At 40.6% G+C, this 20,894-nt stretch overlaps 2 protein-coding genes across 5 annotated transcripts in view; one reads left to right on the forward strand and one right to left on the reverse strand.

Moving 5' to 3' along the window:
- The window catches only part of LNP1 (leukemia NUP98 fusion partner 1), a 34,284-nt gene extending 16,886 nt beyond the window's left edge, over nt 1–17,398 (reverse strand). For 2 of the 4 annotated variants that reach the window (XM_048215268.2, XM_026492135.3), the window contains exon 1: nt 17,220–17,398. The gene's annotated coding sequence lies outside the window, so the exon portion shown is untranslated. Of the gene's footprint in view, nt 1–16,973 lie in introns of all 4 variants that reach the window. The other 2 variants (XM_057306724.1, XM_044381553.3) reach the window with 1 other exon arrangement.
- A 61-nt stretch (nt 17,399–17,459) lies between these two features.
- The window catches only part of TOMM70 (translocase of outer mitochondrial membrane 70), a 34,572-nt gene continuing 31,137 nt past the window's right edge, over nt 17,460–20,894 (forward strand). The window contains exon 1 of the mRNA XM_026492124.4: nt 17,460–17,985. Within this exon, the coding sequence (XP_026347909.1) occupies nt 17,659–17,985 (327 nt within the window). The 5' untranslated portion in view covers nt 17,460–17,658. The remainder of the gene's footprint in view (nt 17,986–20,894) is intronic.

Raw genomic sequence — 20,894 nt, forward strand, 5'->3', positions numbered from 1 at the left:
AAGGCCTTATAGACAGAAGCAATTTAAATATTGGAAAATGTGCACATATAAATATGGAGATTTATTATGAGGAATTAGCTTATGCAATTATAGAGACTGATAAACTTCACAATCTGCCATCTGCAAGCTAGAGACCCAGAAAAGCTAGTCGTATAATTCAATCCAAGTCTAAAGGCCTGATAACCAAGGGAGCCAATGATGTAAATCCCAGTCCAAGGGCAGAAGTTGAGATGAGATATCCCAGCGTATGCAGTGAAGCAGGAAAAAAGAGCAAATTCCTCCTTCTGTCTTTTGTTCTATTCAGACCCTCAACTGGATTGGATGAGGCCCACCACACCGGGGAGGACAATCTACTTTACTGAGTCCGTCATTTCAAATGCAAGTGCATCATTTCAAATGTCCAGAAGCGGGGCGCCTGGGTGGCACAGTGGTTAAGCTTCTGCCTTCGGCTCAGGGCGTGATCCCGGCGTTATGGGATCGAGCCCCACATCAGGCTCTTCCACTATGAGCTTGCTTCTTCCTCTCCCACTCCCCCTGCTTGTGTTCCCTCTCTCGCTGGCTGTCTCTATCTCTGTCGAATAAACAAAATAAAATCTTAAAAAAAAAAATGTCCAGAAGCACCTTCAAAGACACATCCAGATAGTGTTTAATCTGGGCACTCCATAAAATTGACATATAAAATTAACTGTCACAGGCACTAATTCCATTCATGAAGGCTCCACCTTCTCATCTATTCACCACCCAAAGGCACTACCTCCAAACCATCATATTGGAGATTAGGCTTCAACATACGAATTTTGTAGAATCACAACATTTAGTCCATAGCAGAGTACCACGTAAACAGCACCCAGTAAAAACCAGGGGCACTAAGTCTCTAATGAGCATGTAGACGCTTCGCATGTGCTGCCATCCTATAAGACTTCAATGGGGGAAAATGGGGAAAAAACAAAAACAAACAACAACAACAAACCTTTTGGAAGCTTGTGCCTGGCTTTCTTCAGACTTCACCCAATATGCCTTTCCCCTTTTTGGATTCCGTTCTGTATCCTTTCAGTGTAATAAATCTCATCCATAAGTATAACTATACTCTGTGGATTCTTCTAGCAAATCCTTAAATGGGGGTGATGGTGTCAGAAGTGTGATTTATTAAAAACAACCCTAACTCATTGAAATATAGCTAAAACAGTGCTTGGAGAAATCAGAAAAAAAGAAGAGGGGAAAATAACACTCTACCCACTGGGGCAGCAGCCTGTTGCATTCCAGCCAGGATCTCTCGGTAGCTGTAATGTTAATCCTGAAAGTGTTGAATTTACTGCTAAGGTTAGAGTAAACTTACAAAAAAAAAAATGTGAGAGAGAGACACTTTCTAAAATGGCTTTTTATTTTGTAGCTATTGCTTCTGGGTATGTGCTTTTAAAAAAACAGTATAAAATATTATATGCTTGTAATTTCATAAATGCTAAAGGGATTATTCCAATCTGGGAAAGCTGCCCAACAAAAGGTGCTAGTAGAACAGGACTTTTTGCTTGGATGGATTAAAATTTAAAATCTCTGAACATCTGAGCTTTGAATATTCATAACTGATTATTGTTCCCATGATTTTTGCCTGTTGAAGCCTATGAGAAAAGGCAGACAACATAAAAGGAGAAGTAATCTCTGCAGGAAAATACACTTTTTGAGTTTTTAAAAGCAGTTTTTAGCTTGGTAATAAGTTTCTGTAAAATCAGATGTCTGACTCAGAGGCCAATGATCTTCTAGACTAATTGTGCATATTTTTCAGAAGGTCAATTTGGACTCAAAGACTGACAAGATAAAGGGGGCTTAGAAGAACTTGGAACTCCACTGTCAAACGCTGTAGTCTCTCATCTTTGCTGCTGCCAAAGAAGAAAAGTCGCTGGCTTTTTTGGAATCCTGAATTCAGAGATTCTAATTGCCTGGACCTGATGGTAGGCTGAAACTTAATAACATCTGTAACAGACTATTTCAATCTTGGAAAACAGACATAGGCTCAATGAACAGAACTGAGACGCTGGGACTACTGCAGACTTAAGACCCCTCCATGCGGCCATCAGTTACAAGAGCATCATGGATGCTGGCTGGACCACATGGGTCACCTGCAGATGCCCATAAGAAGGGGTTCACTCTCTGATGGGACCACCTGAAACCAAGCTGCTGGTGGCTGTATATTTCTAAGGTAGGGACTAATTCCATTTGAGATGATCACAAGGAATCTAACCTGTGATTCCTGTTAAGCTGCAAGTTGGAAGAGCACAGCATGGAGAGTAGGGCCTCTCCACCCACTCCTGCCAGAGGGGACTCTCAACCCCTGTTCAGGAATGTCTCACTGCTGTTGACTTATGTCTGACTTTCAAGATTATTTGAAATTTGCAACAATAGACTGATAGCCTGGTTCTACTTTACTCACCTATCTCCTAAGTTAGGCAGTTTGATTATTAAATAAAGCTATTCCCAAAGAGAGATTATTCTTTTTCAGGCTGCCTACTGAATAAATGATCATGATGAAAAAGATGGGGGTTATGTAAACATGTTCTGAAAACTTTTGAAAATTCAGGATTTTGTCCTAACCAGCTCCTGGTCATGCTGCGTCTTTCTGGTTAAGTTATATTACCAGTGTTTTTCTACATAAATTCTTCTGTTCCTCTGTTACACATTTCTTAAATCATCACTTATTAAGTGGAGCACAGGATGTCAGATGGTGAACTGTGGCTCAACAACAGACACAAGAGGAATTAAAGTAGAGTAGTTTATTACTTACAAGTCCTGGAGGAAGTGCCTGGCACACCTTGAGGGGACACGTGGGGAGGTCAAGGTAGAGTGCAGATAGAGAGAGGCAGACACAGGCACGTTTTTATCAGAGTCTGCAGGTGGGGTGCTTTGGGGTTCCTAGGGCTAAGGGTAGATTTATCAATTGAAACCAAAAGGGCAGGGTTTGGTAAGCCACACATGAGTCTTACCTAAGGAGCCGCATCAGGAGAAGGCGGTGGGGGCAGGGGAGATGGTTGATCCCAAGGGCTGTTGGGGAAGTGAAAGCAGAACTTACCTGTGCTTGTGACTCTGCAGACTGCTATCTAGGGCATGTATAGCTTCTTCAAATCTTTGGCCAAAAATTCTCCCAAAGCAACAATATAGGAAGTCACTCCCCCCAAAAAAGAATTTGGTCTATAGTATATATAAAATCAATCTGCCTCCATTTTTCTCCTAGTTAAGCCCATTTCCTTAAATGTATGAGAAAGATGGCTCCCTGCTTTGCCTGGGCTAAGGTTCTTAGAGCAAACCTGGAGCAGCCAGGCCGCAGCAGCAGTTGCCAGGGCTCGGCAGCTGGAGGAGAACTGCTCTCCCAGACTGTCTCAGGAGCCCTTGCCCAAGAGGAGGCCATGCCCCACCCTGGGAGCCGGGCCATCAGCTTTCTTTGGAAGGCACTGGGACACCTGCCCTGAGGAGATGTGGCCAGGGGCGCGGGACCAGAGAGAGGTGCCCTTTTGACCCTGCTCTAATGTTCTACCTTGCCAAGCCCATGGTGTGTACTCAAAAGTGTCGAGTGGCTGAGACAGCTGTAGTTTTCTAGAGAGCTTGCGTGTGTATTTTCTTATCATGCTCAATGTGAAAGGAATTACCTTCTCTTAGAGGGTGGGAAGCTTGTGGCGTGCGTGTTCTCATAAAGCAGTCAGGCATCATGGGCACCCAGGTAATCAGTGAAAGTAATCCTTGGGCTGTGTACAAATGAAGTGCTTTTCAATGCCACTCTTTCACATTCCTGCTTCAGGAGACTGTGATCTTGGGGGGGCGGGGGAGATTTTCTCTTTATCTCATTCTCTCTTTCATTTATTTAACTCCCGTTATTTATTTCAATGCATTCCTTTTACTTAGTTCATTCTCCATAACCCCTGTGGTTACAGTAATTTATTTTTTAGTTCATTTTTTTTCTTGCCAGTTAAAGGGAAGAATTATTCCCCACACTATTTTCAAGCTTGCCTGAGCCACTCTCATTCTAGAAAAGAAATGCTATGTACAGAAGAACTAAGCTGCTCCATCTTTATATATTTATATGTAGTCACAATACATCAGTGGTTTTCACACAGTTTTTACTTTCCAGAAAGCAGTGCTTGAATACTTGACACTGTGTGCAGTTATGTTGAATGCCCTGATTGTCAGAATGTTCTTTTACAGGTAACATGTTAAAGCATAGTCATCCATTCCCATGATTGTTATCAAGCTACACTGTGAAGTTTGCCACCCTGTTGCTTGGTGATTAACCGAGTGTCTGTAAGTATGTATTACTTGAGGGTACATCATCATCATTTCTTATTCTAAAAAGCTATGCAGCTCGTACGATGAAAACTATTTTTTAAATATACTACTGCTGATGTAAAATATATCTGAGGGGGGGAAAGGTGTGTTTTCAGAGTCTGCCTACAAGAGTGTTGGTTATATTAATATCTAGTTACTTTGGCAATAAGCATCATTAAGTTCTGCAGGATTTGGGCTAATGGGAGGCTTCATAACAGTCTAAGTTGTTAGATGTTGGAATAGGTCTTTATAAGACAATATATCATCTCTTCCAGAAGAGATCTTGAAGCATGGTATCGATTCTCATCTGCCAGAGATGGAATCCATGCGGTTTTGCCTCCAGTAGTTGTTATTAATTGTATGGCCTCTCAAGGTCTTTTTGATCCCTGGGCAGCTATTATTCTAAAACAGAATTGAATGCGCTATTTGTTAAAATTTACCACTGTAAAAAAAACCTTACCACTTTAGCTCATCAGTGTGTTATACTTCAGAAAAGGCTTTCTCCTTCCAGCTCTTAACTACAGTTTCACAGACTTTAAAGGTAATTTCTCAGCACTTTTTTTTTAGTCTGAGTCTACAAGCCTCCATAAGAAGTGCCCCAGAAAAGAATCGAGGGAATTAAAGAATCCTGTGAGTCTCACTTCTAAGAGGAGCAAACTTTTGCAATGTACAATAACAGAGTGGGTCACCAAACATTTAAAGGAAAGTGTGACAAAATACTCGTGACATTTAGAAAAAGAAATTGGAAATATTAAAGTCTGAGCCAATGAACAATGGGTGGGGCGCCTGGGTGGCTCAGTTGGTTGAGCATCAGACTCTTGATTTCGGCTCAGCTCCTGATCTCAGGGTCATGAGATTAACCACCTCGCCCCTTGTGTGCACCCTCCAGGTCTAGCTCTGCCCTCAGAATGAGTGTGCTTGAAATTCTTTCTCTCACTCTCCCTCTGCCCCTCCCCCAACTACCTCCCAAATAAATAAATAAATACATCTTTTAAAAAATAAAAATTAACAACAGGTAATCTTTCGACTGTTATAAATAAAAATTCCAACAAAGCTCCAGAACAATCTTTTCTGAGGATCAAATGCCATATACTCTTAGTATGAATATGGTCTTTCTGGAAAGAGGTATAGCAAGCTGTATTAAGAAGATTTGTTTAAATATTCATGTTCTTTGACCCAGAAATTTCTCTCGTTAGTATTATAAGTATATAATCAGAGGTATGCAGAGGATATTTGTTCATCATAACATTATTTAAAATAGCAAAAATGTCGGGCACCTGGGTAGCTTGGTTAGGGATCCCGCTCTTGATTTTGGCTCAGTTCGTGATTTCGGGGTTGTGGGATCAAGCCCCCCATCAGGCTCTACACTCAACACTTTGTCTGGAGTCTGCTTGTCCCTCTTTCTCCATCTGCCCCTCCCCCCACGTGCACACTCGCTCTCCCAAATAAGTAAGTAAATAAATAAAATCTTTTAAAAAAATAAAATAGCAAAACTGTGGAAATATCTTAAAAGCACAACTGGAGGGGCACCTGGGTGGCTCAGTAGTTAAGCATCTGTCTTCGGCTCAGGGCGTGATCCCAGGGTGCTGGGATAGAGCCCCACATCGGGCTCCCTGCTCTGCTGGGAGCCTGCTTCTTCCTCTCCCACTCCCCCTGTTTGTGTTCCCTCTCTCGCTGGCTGTCTCTCTCTCTGTCAAATAAATAAATAAAATCTTTAAAAAAAAAAAAGCAGAATTGGAGATCATGCTAATAAATTATGGCACATTCATACAACAGAATCTTATGCAATCATAAAAAAGTCAAGGGATTTAATGACACAGGGAACTTCTCAAAATAAAATATTTGGTGACAAAATCAAAATATAATACATTGTGATAGTTAATTTTATTTGTCAACCTGACTGGCCCATGGTGCCTAGATGTTTGGTCAAACTTTATTCTGGATGTTTCTTGAGAGTGTTTTTGGATGAGAATTACATTTTTTAACAGTATAAATTGTTATTTATTTATTTATTTATTTATGGCAAATAAAATTAAAAAATTTTTTTTAAATTTGAGTATAGGTGACCCACAATGGTACATTAGTTTCAGGTGTATAACTTAGTGATTTAACATCTCTATATGTTATCACCATACAATGCTATTACAATATCATTGACTATATTCCCTATGTTATACCTCTTATTCCCATGATTTGTTCTTTCCATAACTGGAAGCCTGTATCTCCCATTCCCCTTCATCAGTTTTGCCCATCCCTTTGGCAACCATCAGACTGGTCTCTTTTTTTATAGGTCTGATTCTGCTTTTTGTTTGTTTATTCATTTATTTGGTAGATTCCACATATAAGTGAAATCATGTGGTATTTATCTTTCTCAGTCTGACTTATTTCACTTAGCCTAATACCCTCTAGGTCCATCCATGTTGTCACAAATGGCAAGATCTGGGGCGCCTGGGTGGCTCAGTCAGTTAAGCGTCTGCCTTCAGCTCAGGTCATGATCCCAGGGTGCTGGGATCGAGCCCCTTGTCAGGCTCCCTGCTCGGCGGGCAGCCTGCTTCTCCCTCTCCCACTTCCCCTGCTTGTGTTCTCTCTGTCTGTCAAATAAATAAATAAAATCTTTAAAAAAACCCAAAAAACAAATGGCAAGATCTCTGGATGAGATTTATATTTCAATTGGTGGATTTTGAGTAAAGCAGATTGTCCTCCATAACGTGGGTGGGCCTCATTTAATCAAATAGCCTAAGCAGAAAATAAGATTGACCTACCCCAAGCAAGAAGGAATTCTACCCACAGACTGCTTTCGGACTTCAAGTGCAACATTGCTTGCCCTGGATCTCCAGCCTGCTGGCCCACCCTGCAGACTTTGGGTTTGCCAGCCTCCATCATCACGTGAGCCGATTCCTTAAAATAAATCTCCCTCCCTCTCTCTCTCTTTCTACATGACACACACCTACACACACACATATATACCCTATTGGTTTTGTTTTTCTGGAGAACCCTAGAAGATACAGTTTATCAGTATGATCCCAAATATCAACTATGAATCATGGGATTTCAAATAATTTTTTTTCTTTATACTTTTTTCTATATTCTGTAAGTGATCATGTATCACTTTTGTAATCATGAAAAGATGTTATTTTAAAATGATTCCTGCATGTCATACTTAATGGTGAAAGGCTGAAATCTTTCCGTCCGAGATCAGGAAAAAGGCAAGAATGCCCACTCTCACCACTTTCATTCAATACAGTGGTAGAAGTTCTAGCTGGAGCAATGAGGGAAGAAAATGGGAGGGGGATGAGGGAAGGCATACAGATTTTAAAGAAAGACATAAAATTCTATTTGCAGATAATGATTGTCTCTATACAAAACCCTAAGGGATTTATAAAAACAAAAACAAGAGCTCCTAGAACCTATAAGTGAGTTTCAGCAATGTCCCAAGATACCGGCTCAATACAAAGAAAAATTAATTGCATTTCTACATACTAAAAATGAACATATGGAAATCAAAATTAAAATCACAATACCATTTATAATTGCCCCTCAAAGAAAGTGAAATACTTAGATACAAATCTAAGAAAACATGTTTAGAATCTATATTCTGAAAATGACAGAAAGCTGATGAAAGAAATCAAAGAAGACTAAAGAAACGGAAAGACTTACTCATGAATTAGAAGACTCCATAGAATAAAGATGTCAGTTCTCCCCATACAGGTTTAATACAAATTCCTATCCAGGTGTTTATAGACATAGAAAAGCTTATTCTAAAATTTATAGACATTCGAAGGACGTGAAATAGTTAAAAACAATTCTGAAAATGAGGAGTAGAATGGGAGAGCTATGCTATACAATGTTAAGGCTTACAGTATAGCTACAATAATAGAGACAGTGTGGTATTGATAGAGATACACATAGACCAATGGAACAGAATAGAGAATCCAGGAACAAATATAGATATAGGTATTTAAACTAAATGTTGAAAAAGAACAAAAACAATTCGATGGAGTAAGGAAAAACCTATTCAACAAGTGGTGCTGGAACCACTGGACATTTCACAGTTTAAAAAATGACCCTTCCAGGGGCCATCCAGCAGGGCGTGTGCACCTGCACAAAATAGCCAATAGTTTGGAAAACATCAGGGACCAATTTGAGAATAGCGTTAATCTTTTATTGCTAAACTATTAGTTCTAGTAGATTATACTTTTTTTGGGATTTTCTATGAAAACAACCATATTGTCTTATAAATAATGAAAAGTTGCTTCTTTCTTTCCAATCTCTTTTTATTTCCTTTTTTGTCTTATTATTTTGACTAACACCTTCAGTACTACGTACTAGAACCTGAAATCCCCGACTGTTCTTGACTTCAAAGAGAAAAGTACTAACATTTCACTATTAGGTATGATCATTTATTTAGACTTTCAGATGATCTTTATCAAGGTTCTATAACAAAAATATTTCTTCTAACTGTGTCACAAGCAAATATGACAAGATTGTAACGTTGGTTAAATCTTAGTGAAAGATGGTGGTAGATTAAAAGGAATTGCAACTTTTTTGCTACTTCTCCCATTGAGAATTGGAGTCTAATTCACCTCCCCAAGAATCTGTGCTGGCTTTAGTAACATGCCTGGTCCATAGAAGGTGGCAGAGTGATGTTTTAGAAAGTTACGCAACTTCTGCCTAGGGCTCCTGGGACATTCTCTCTAGGAATCCTTAGCTGCCACATGAGTGTGACTGCCCTGCCATGCTGGAAAGGCCACAAAAAGGTGCCCTCCTATATAGTCTCAAATCAGTCCAGTCTTCAAGCCATTTGCACCAAGGTGTGAGACACTGGAGTGAAGCTGTCTTGAGCCCTCTAGACCAGTCCATCTGCCAGAAGAATAAACCATTGACACCAACAGAAAATTCAGTCAAGCCTTGCCCAAATTCCTGAGCACTAAAACTTTAAGATGTAATAAAATAGTTGTTTGAAGTCACTAAGTTGCTTTAAGCCACTGCCACTTGGGATAGTTTGTTAAGCAGCAATAGATAACCGGAACCTAGGCACAGAAACTATTTTTTATGGTTTTCCATTTTTTCATAATTTAACAAAATTAAGTCTTCTCCTCATTGTTGGATTTGAGGCTAGTTTTCACTGATTTGGAAAAAAACAACAAAAGGTAAAGATAGGGAAGAATAGCCTAGAGGACTTCAGGTTCAGTGCTAGATCAATGCTAAGATCAAGTCTGCATAACCAAGACTACTAGTCTAATAGGAATGAATTAGACAATGGTACCCTTTATTGGTGGATACCCCACTGCAGGCCCATCACTTAGTGATGGACCAGTATCTTCATGCAATTTAGATAATGGAGCACTTTTCTCCAGGCAGACACAGCCTGATACCAGACTGTGAGGAATAGAGTGCAGGCTGGACCTCAGCCTCCACTTGCTCCAGCATCCTTGTGCAGGGCACAATTCACATAGTCTATATGTAATATCTTTGTAAGTAGAAGCAAGGCAACATTTCTACATTTGCAAATGACACAAATTCTTGTGGGTGGCGATGAACTAAGTTGATGAGGATTGATGATAGATCTTACAAATCTGTGAGTGGGCAGAAAGGTGGCTAATGACTGCATAAAGTATACGTGTGCGCCATCAGTCACAGCTAAGGAGAGGGAGCTAGGGTGACTGTAAATTGTTCCCTGAAGATAAATGCAGAGGCTCCTTCTGACAGCAAAAAGAACAGCCACTTGACTGAATCATCAAGTGACATTCCCTCTAAGAAACAAAGAAGTATCACCCACTCAACTGATGCTTTGATGGAAGTTGAATAAGGCAGAAACCATCAGGAGAAAAACTGGGGAAAAATTAACAGCATGAGGGCTCAGAGGAAACACAGACTTCTATGTATCGTAAGTGGGGTATGAAGGACAAACCAATCAGTCCCAGTGGAAGCAGCTGCAGTGGTGCAGGTGGTAACTGACTACAGCATGCTTGGGGCTGGAGACAATAGGTGGGATGATGTTGCTAATGGAAGCAGACTATTCCTGGTGATGGCAGCAGTGGCAGCAACTGAGTTGGTTTCTTAGCTGATATCAGTGGTTGGACAGCAATGGTGGCACCAGATCATTAATGTTGGTGACAGTAATGGAAATGAAGCAGCAGTCAGGGAATTGCTCAACAAACACTTCATCAACTCTTTATTCAGCACTGACCACATTTCAGGTATTATGTTGCATGGATAAATAAGTAAGCTGACAATTATTGTGTGCCCAGCCATAGTAATAGATGCCCAGTAATAGATGCAGGAGCACAAAGACAGCTAGAACATGATTCTCACCCCTCAAGGACTCAGAACTGAGTATGGGTGGCACAGGAGAACAAATAATTATGGCAATTTGGGAGTTGTGAGGAAAAATTATACTGTTGTATAAGTCCAATGCAGAAAGAAAAAACATAGTCCTTTGCTCTGACGTATAGCTTTGTTGGAGACACTATGTTAGGCACCATAAAAGATAAAAAGATAAGTATCAGACATAGCTTCTGATTTGCGATGCTTATAGTTTAATAGATGAGGCAGGACAAGTATAATTCTATAAAACAAGGTAAAAAGGGCTATGTTTTAAGAAAGTTCCAGAAAAGTATTTTGGGAGTTTAAAGGAAGGCTCATAATATAGTGGACACTCAATATTGCTTTAAGTAAATGAGGATTCTATCTATTTCATCCTAAATGTCATTTTTTCCTTCTTTGATACCCTTCAATATCATTTACTTAAAACAGTATCTATTGAATGTTTACTATATGCTTTGGATTGAATATTTGTGTCTCCCTCCAACAAACCAAATTCTTAGGTTGAATTCCTAGTTCCTAATGTGATGGTGTTTAGAGCCTTAGGGAGGTCATTAGGGTTAAATGAGATCAAGAGGGTGGGACCCTGGTCCCATGGGATTAGTGCTTTTCTAAGAAGAGGCACTAAAGAGCTTGCATGCTCGAGCTCTCTCTCTCTCCCCTAGTTACCACGAAAAGAGAGAGAGAGAGAGAGAGAGGAGAGAGAGAGAAAGAAATCATGTGAAGACACAGGGAGAACGCAGCCATCTACAAACCAGGAGTAGAGCTTTCATTAGAAACCACATTGACCAGAACCTTGATTTGGGACTTCCCAGCTTCCAGAACTGTGAGAAATAAATTTCTGTTGTTCAAGCCACCCAGTCTGTGGCATTTGGTTATAGCAGCCCTAGGAGGCTAATACAGATTTTGGTACAGTGACTGATGCCCCAGTCCCCCAAAATTCATGTCCTTACCTGTAAAACATATTCATCTCATCCCAACAGCCCCCAAAGTCTTAACTCATTCCAGCATCTACTCTAAAATCTAAGGTCCAACGTCTCATTTCAATATCATCCAAATCAAGTATGGGTGAGACTTGAGATATGATTTATCCTGAGGCAAAATTCCTGTCCGTCTGTGAACCTGTGATATCAGACACATTATTTGCACATAAATACAATGATGTGACAGACATATTATAGACATTTCCATTCCAAAAGGGAAAAATATGAAAGAAGGGGTATGGGGTCCCAAACAAGTTCAAAATTTAGCACAGCAAATTCCATTAGATCTGAAGGCTCAAGAATAATCTTCTTGGTTTTTATACTCTGCCCTCCATACCCAACAGGGTGGCAGTGTCACCTCAGTGGGGAAAGGAAGCAGAACTGTCCATGCAGTTCTCTACAACTATAACCCTGCCCCTGAGGCACCGTGGGGGCATCCTGGTGGGCCCACCCTTTGAAACAGGAAGAACCAGTTCTGCCCCCTGAGTCTGTGGTGGGAGTGGCAGTTCTGATTTCCGGAGAGCCTTTGGGGTCATTCTTTCCTTTTGAAAGATAAAGCATGCTTATAGCAGAATAGGTCTATGGTCCCACATGGTCCTATGCAATCCCAAAAGTCCAACAGCCTTCCTTTATTCTGCCCTCCCACCTCCTTTTTTTTTTTTTTTTTTTTTTCTGGTCCTCTTTACTCCCAGCTGGCGGTGTTTCTTCTGGTATCACCCTATCTCTGTACCTGGCCTCTGCTGAGATGGCTGATGGAGCCCATGAATTCCATTCAAGATCTTTCAAATCGTTGTTCAGGTATACCATTAGTGTTCTCTTGAGAACAAGCTTTCTTGTTTTTTGCAACATGGATAGGCTAAGAATTTTCCAATCTCCAAGTTTTCGTTCCTTTTTACTTAACAGTTCCTTCTTCAACTCATCTGCCTCCTCTTCCATTTCACTATAAGCAATAGGGAGAACCTAAACCACACCTTCAATGCTTTGCTTAGAAATCTCTTCTGCTAAATACCCAATTTCATCACTCGTAAGTTCTACCTTCTACAAGACACTAGGACACAATTCAGCCAAGTTCTTTAGCACTTTATAAGAAAAATCACTTTCCTCCAGTTTCCAATAGTCTGTTCCTCATTTCCTCTGAGGCCTCACTGAAATAGCCTTTAACATCCATATTTTTACCAACATTCTGTTCATGATTATGTATATCTGTAAAAATGAAAACTTCATCTCGATCTCTCATTTTTTTCTTTCTAAGCCCTCAACAGAATTGCCTTTAACGTCCTTATGTCTACCAACAGCTCCTTCACAGAAATCTCAGCTTTTTGTAGCACACAACTCAAAACTTTCAGCCTCTACCTATCGCAATTCCAAAACCACTTCCACATTTTTAGGTATCTCTTGTAGCAGCTACTCCCCTCCTAGTACCAAAATCTGTATTACATGGCATGCTCCAGAGAAACAGAACCAGAAACTACTGGATATACATATTTGTAAGATTTACTATAAGGAATGGACTCATACAACTATGGAGGCTGAGAAGTCCCAAGATCTGTGGTTGAGAGAGACTCGAGAGCTGATGCTACAAATTCCAGTCTGAAAGCTGGCAAGCTCAAGCAAGACCCAAGAGCCAATGCTTCAGTTCACTTCCAAAGGCACGAAAAAACCAATGTCCCATCTCAAGGTAGTCAAGCAGTGGAACCTCCCTCTTACTGAGGGAAAGTCAGCCTCTTTATTCTTTTCAAGCCTCCAACTGATTAGGGCCACTCACAATAGGAAGCGCCATCTGTTTAACTCAGTCTATTGATTCAAATGTTAATCTCATCCAAAAAACAGCCACCCAGAATAATGTGTGACCAATTATCTGGACACCTCATGGCCTAGTCAACACATAAAATTAACCATTACATGGACTATCTTCTGGGCTCTGGGAGTACAAGACAAACAAAGTTTCTGTCTTCACAGAGTTTATGTCTGGTCACGGGTCACATAATTTTAAACACTGGTAAGTGCTATGAATGTGGACCAAGAAAATCGAAGAAGTATAAGGGAGGAGGGGATGGACACACATTTAACCTCATAGGAAGTGGAGAGGGTCTAAAAGTTTTTGAGCTCAAGAATGAAATTGGGATTGTGCTTTGGGAAGACTAATCTAGTATCTTAAGTGCAGAGTGACACACAGAAGACAGGTGCTGGAAGCTGGGAAGCTGGTAACAGCATTCAGAAAGGAAAAGAAAATAGAGAAAAGAAAAAAGAAGGGAAGAAACAACTATTTATTCAGCATCTGTTATTTGTCAGACACACTTTTAAGTGTTTTCATGTATTTGAACCAGGAGGTAGCAGGGGGCATAGAAGGAAGAAAAAAATATTTATAAGGTATTACAAGAGAATAAGACTTCACAGCAGATTTTGTTTACATATATTTATATTGGTATATTCACTTGTGCTAGGTAGGTAGAGTTGGAAAAGAGGGTCCAAAAAGCCTAAACTTTCAAATATGGATAACCAGTAAGGTAACAGTGGTATTGTGAGAAAAAGGGGATTTTACAAACGGAAGGAGTGAAGAGGGAAGATGATGAGTTATATTCTTTAAAATAAGGCATCCAGGCAAAGCTGCTCAGAAAATAGTAGAAAATTATAGGGCTAGAGGTGAACAGAACAGTCATACCAATAAATATTTAGATATTTATGATCTTCAGAGAAATGGTACCTGAAGCAATGAGACACATTTTGGTTACTAACGGAGAGACCACAGACAAAGAAGAAGACAAATTCCTGTGGATTCCTATACTTGAGGAAGATCTGGAGCTGTGCTACCCAATATGGTAATCATTAGTCACATGAACCCATTTAAGTCTATTTAAATGAAAATGAAAAATTTAGTCACACTAGCTATATCTCCAAGTGCCCAATAGCTACATGTGGCTATTGGACATCAACAGATACAAATCATGCTGGATGTCATGGATATAAAACACTTCCAACATCACAGAAAGTTCTATTGGACAGCATTTATCTAGAAATTGGACATGAGTAGAAGAACCAGGAGAATTTAGTCTCCTGAAAGCCAGGGAAAACAATGTTTCAAGAAGGGAATGACCAATGGTATCAAGTGCTTCAATAAAAGCAGAATAAAGCCAAAAACAAACAATGAATTAAGTGATCTTTAAGGTAGTTTCAGACTAGTAATAAAGTTAGAAACCATATTTTGATAGATTTTGGATGAAATAAGTAGAGAAAACAGGCATAAACAATTCCTTCCAGTAATTTTTCAGTGAAGAAAAATAGAGAATGGAAACTAAGGAAAAGTTGAAAGAGAATCCAACTGTGTATGTATGTGCTTCATATGTCTGTGGACTCACTGGAAGGCTTAAACACCAATCAAGCAGCTATCTACCAACTCTACCAATAAGAAAGCCTTTCATGTAGCGATGACAATGAAGGGGATAGAATCATACAATTTTAAAGCTAGGAGGAGACTTAGAAATCATCTAATCCACTGAGGACATTGGTGCCCACAGTCACACACATAGCTCATTAGTATTAAAATCTAGAATGAGAACTCAGGTCTCTTACATCCCAGTCCATTAGATGTTCTACCTCATTTCAACTGACTCCCAAGATAGAGCAGAGAAGAGGTGAAGAAATCTATTGAGTTGCATTAATCTAGCAAGAAAATGTCTATGTTCACATACATAAAACTTCATAGAGACAATTTTACTTCTCTCCTTTAAAATTTAGAAAAACAGAAAACAAAGCAGTGAATGTCTGCTATTTTGTAACAAACAATGTACTAAAAAATTAAATATTTCACATGTAGGTGTGAGAGGTATGTTTTCACTATTTCACAGCTCAGAAATGTATGCATCAGGTCAGTGAGGTCATAGAACTAATGACATTCTTACCCAGTTCTACACTATAATCAATAAGGAAATGGAGAAAATGGGAGAAAAGAGATGAATAGGCTAGGGAATGAAATGATATATTCAATAAATCACAAAAGTAACAAGAACAAATTCATTTACTGATGCCGATCTTAAAAATAAAACCAATAAAAACAGACTTTTAGATAAAAATTAAATAAAGTGAAGAAATTCTAACACTGATCACCTTTGGAGAGGGGAATTGGGTGGCTAGGGACAGGGTGACTTTTCACAGTAAACCCTTTGTAACTTTTGGATTGAAACCATAACAATGTTACCTATTCCAACAAATGAGTTTTAAAAACTTCAAATGACTTAGTTCCTACCAACAGTAATTACTAGCATTCTACAATCCCCTGAGGCTGCAGAAAAATGGAAATTTCAGTAAAGAAAAATCCTAACTCTACTCTGAAATGGCAAGGGAGAAATTACATTAAGGCCAGAAGACTTTCCTTCGGGGGTTGGGAATCAGGAAGGAACAAAAGACGATTACCTGCAACAATCGCTATTTGATCAACTCAATTCTATTGCTACGAATTTTAGCTCATCTTTTTAGTCTGTTGCTGAAGAACCCTATTACCTGAAAGCAATTTACTAATAGGAACCTACATGAAGCAGGAGAAAAGCAATGATCCTGAAACCTTCAAATTAGGCCATTCTAATTTAATCCGTCTATTTTGGTGCCACTTTATAAATTATCTTTCAATCTTTATGTAGCTCTACTGTGATGCTGAAAATCCTGTTGTGCCCCAAAGCTGAATGATCCTTTAAAATTTTTAATATAAGGGGCTGCAGACCAGTATACTTAAAATGGGGAGCCATTGCTCTGGATTCTCTATTAATACTTGTCTTTTCTTATTGAAAATACTATGAATTCCGAAGAATTCCTTGCTAGGGAAATTCTTGTATTTTAAGATGTCTGGTTCAGAGCATGGAGAAAGGACTTGACAAAGCTATATGAAAGCTATGAATTGAAATTTCGGTTTGGGAATGAAGCAAGAAGGCTGAGACAGCTGGTGCAAAAGTCGCAAGGCAGTGGGCGGATCAGAGCACTGCGGAGGGCGCGGGTGTTCCAGGGATCGCGACGTGGGTTGGGATGTCAGGAGAAATCCAGCACGACGCACAAATACGTATAGGAAAGCTGCAAGCAGGAGGGAACTCTGGGTCTTCGCATGTCTACCCACTCGGTTCAAGAACTTCATTAACAACATACAGACGTCATCGCTTTCGCGACTGGTACAGTGAACCGCAGGGATTCCGTTCAAGCCGTTTTGGCGGAAGGCAATTTAGATTTGCCCGTATCCACCCAGTCTGATTTCTGCTATCTGCTGTTGCTCCCAGTAATCTCAAATTCCTCCAAACTAAAATCTGGCCACGGTAGAAATAAGAGGATCGGTGATAAAACAGGCTAGCTCTAGCTTTGAGTTCTCCCTTCACACACCTTTAACACTGTTAAGCCGTTGGTTTTCCAGACTGGCAGACGGACAACCAAACTACCAGCCCCAAAGGTCTAAGATGCGCCTACGTGGCGGTAACGGGAAAACGAAGCCCAAATTCCACCAATAAACTGGGCTACTCGGGCTACGCCCCGCCCACCACTCTTGCCAACCAATAACATTCACAGCTCCTGCGCCACTCCCGCCCGTTCTCAGGGCCGTCGCAGAACTTTCACCGTTCGCTTGCGCACCGTAAATCCGCTGTATATGCGTCCCTCCTCCGCTTCCCCAGATAAGAGGGCCCTCTGAAGGCGGAGGGAACGACGTTGGCTAGCACCGGAGGCCCAAGACCCTAGAAGCTAGTCTCACAAACAGCAGCGGGGCGAAAGGAAAGAGATAGGGCCACTCAGGTCGCCCCCTCCCGCCCTGTTCCCCCTGACCCGGAAGTAATTTCCCCCCTCTTCTCCCAACCCCCCTCCCCACGGTTGAGAAGGGAGGAAAAGGACGGCCGGGTTTGGCCCGGCATGCCCTAGGCTTCCGGTGACCTCTGGCCCTTTTCTGTCGTCCGCTCTCGCTGCCTAGCGTGCTCGCTCGCCCACTGCCTTCCTTCCCTCCCTCCGGTCTTCCTCCGCTACCTGGTGACTGAGGCGCCCGCGACCAGCAGGGAGGCGGTGGCGGAGGACACTCGTCATGGCCGCCTCTAAGCCTGTGGAGGCGGCGGTGGTCGCGGCGGCTGCGCCCAGCTCCGGGAGCGGGGTGGGCGGCGGCGGCGCGACTGCGGGCCCCGGCACTGGGGGCCTACCGCGATGGCAGCTGGCGCTGGCAGTCGGGGCGCCCCTGCTGCTGGGCGCAGGTGCCATGTACCTGTGGAGCCGGCAGAGGCGGCGACGGGAGGCTGGGGGCCGAGGCGACGCCGGCGGTTTAAAGCGCAACAGCGAACGGAAGACCCCAGAGGGCAGGGCCAGTCCGGCCCCGGGCAGCGGACATCCGGAGGGCCCCGGTGCTCACCTGGAAATGGTGAGAAGCAGTCTTGGGCAATAGAGGTGGAACCCAGCGGGTGCAGCCTTTCCTTGACTAGCTCTAGTGCGGGTCAGGGGGCTTACCATTAGACGGAAGCTGCCTGGCAGCACATGGGTTTATTAGGGAAGCACGTTTCTGGCTGCCTTTGTAGGGATTGGAATAGCCGGGGGGGGGGGAGCACAAGGTAGCGTCCTTCTTTGATAGTTTCCTTTGGTTTCAGACAAATACTTGTCTTTTTTCTCAGTGACACAGCATTTATCTCTGGCGTTTTGGGTACGGGGGACATCTGCAAATGTGAAAATTGTATTTACCTAGTGAAGGAAGCCAAATTCCATTAACGATTAGTACATTGTCGTTGATAGGAATTGCTGTGCTGATTCCCGAGGCCTGAATTTGATCGGTAATAATCTTCTAATAACGAGCCACCACCGTTTTTTGAAGTCTCTTAGGGTAGGGGCTAGGTAAATACAGTGACTGTTGACAGAGTAAAATGGTGTTGAGTAGCATTTGTTTTTTTTTTTTTTTAATCTGTGGGAATGAATTCTTAAACTTTTTTGGTAGAAGCATCTTAAATTCATTTTTTAATTTTACCTGAAAATTTACATGATCAAGCCTGACATGCGTGATAAAGATTCTTTGATGTTCGGCCAAGCGTCAGAGTATCTGGTGAACCGCTTTACATGGTTTTGTTGAACCGACTGTTAAATCCTTTTGGTATCTGACAGCTGTGGGGAATAAGCCTGGCTGCATTTAACAATACTGGGATGGGGTGAGGTGGAAGATTTTATTTGCCTCTTGGATTGTACAGTGGTAGTTCGGAGTAAACCACAGTTCGTAGAAACCTTTGGTTAAATAACTCCCAGTCAAATACATTTGCAAGTCATTTCCACATTGTATTATTCAGGTTAAAGACATGATTTTACTAAGTAGTCAAATTAGCATTAAAGGAAGTTTTGATGTCGGAGTGAACTACCATAATTTAATGCCCACTATATGTCAGGTATTGTGGTAGGCTGTGAGAGAGTCTTTGTAATGGGAGAGTAAAACATTGCCCTTTTTTTTTTTTAATGTAGAAAAGATGCAGTATGATACCCTGGAAGAGACCATGGACTGTGAGAATTAGGAGATGTGCACTTTGTAGTGGACTCTCCAGCATAGTTACCTCCGGAAGGTCATTTTATCTCTCTGGTGTTAGTGTCATCCCCATATACTATGAGAGGATTACAATATTTTAGATCTCTAATATCTTTTCCAGCCCTAAAAATTTTTGCCTCTGAGCGCTGCTAATGAGAGTGGTAATCGGGAGATTCTTTGAATTCGCACTTGCGTTATGTCGTTTTCATATGTCTGAAATTCTCTGGTCAATTCCTATTTCTTTTGTTAGTTTCATTTTAACAGAAGAATAGTGAATGAATGAGAAACACATAAAAGCTTTTAGTTCTATAACCACTAAAAATAAAAATAATTTTTATACATGAAACTTTTCGACTTTTTTTTTTTTTTTTTTTTTTTTCTCAGTTTCAAATACTGCCCCACCTTACCCGTTTGGTATTTGAATTTAGCATACCATTGGTGTGGAATTTAGCAAACTGCCTTTCAGATTTTAAATTTTCTTAAATCCCATTTTTAGTTTTTCAGCATTGTCTGGGTCAGCAGTGTGATGATTTTTAAATTTGGGGGTGTTTTGTAGTTTTATCAGAACAATTTTTTTTAAGTCGCTGCTGTTAAAAATTAGATTTTAAGAATGACTTGTGTAACTTGAACTGCTTTAATGATTTATTATTTTTGACCCAAAATAAAACTGAGCAAAACACACTTAGGGTTGTTCACCTTGTGGAATTTGTGGGCTTATATTCTTGGTTTGAATTACTAAATGATTCTTCAGTAAAGCAACAGTGTCTTTGCCATTCTTCTAAAGGAAGTTTGTGTTTTAACTGATGGTGACTAGTAAATACCGAAAGACTGTTTTTCTGTCTTTTATAGTCCTTAAAGTTATTATTAGACTATCTATATATAACTGACCGCCAGTTATAATTTATTTATTATCTGTGGTTGGAGAAATTGCTTTATATTTGAATAGCACCTTTCAGTTGGCAACCTTAGTGGGTTTGATAAATAAGGAAATAATTTTGTTTTATCTGAGGAAAAACTGGCAGAATCCTGATGCCCCAACTGTTCTTTGCCCACCTGAGCAACAGCTGTAATTTTTAAGGGAATGAAGGAATGGACAAATATTGTCTGTTCAGTGTTCAGTGAATAAAAATCAGTGGTAATTTTGTTTGTTGGTCTACGTTTGCCTTATGTAAAATGAACCAATAAAATTATCCAGCTTGAAATTTTCATGTGCAGCCATTTATCTTTTTTTCTGGGATAAACACTTGAAAGCAAAAACAGAAATTCATATTTCTCTTTAATGGGATTTTAGGATTTCACTAAAGAAAGGCATCAAATTGCAGTTGATAGCATCTAAGATTGAGGTACTTAAAGTATTAAATCATGTTCCATTTTGGGCCATTGAAAAACCTACCATGATGTGCCATTTTGCTTCAGTAATTTTTTTTTAAACTTGAAGAATTACAGGTTTCCAAAGTTGGAAAGATTCTTTGAAGAGCATCTTATCCATAGGGCTTCTCATTCTCTGGGCCTGAGTTACAGCAAGGGACTACCACACCCACATAGACACCAAGTAATGGTATTCTGGCTACATAGATAGATGTCTTAGGCATTTCTTTTTTCAAACTTGGGATTTTTTTTTTGAAATGTGCATCTATTTAAAACTTCATTGAGTATAGTAGCTTTTTATCTGGTAGTTTTTTAATCTGATGACAAAATATAGTTATTCTGGTATTCAAGTTTTTTTAGTGTTACACAGGAGTTATCCCACATGAAATGGTTAGGAACCACTA

The sequence above is a fragment of the Ursus arctos genome, unplaced genomic scaffold, assembly GCF_023065955.2.
Source record: "Ursus arctos isolate Adak ecotype North America unplaced genomic scaffold, UrsArc2.0 scaffold_4, whole genome shotgun sequence".
Lineage (NCBI taxonomy): Eukaryota > Metazoa > Chordata > Mammalia > Carnivora > Ursidae > Ursus > Ursus arctos.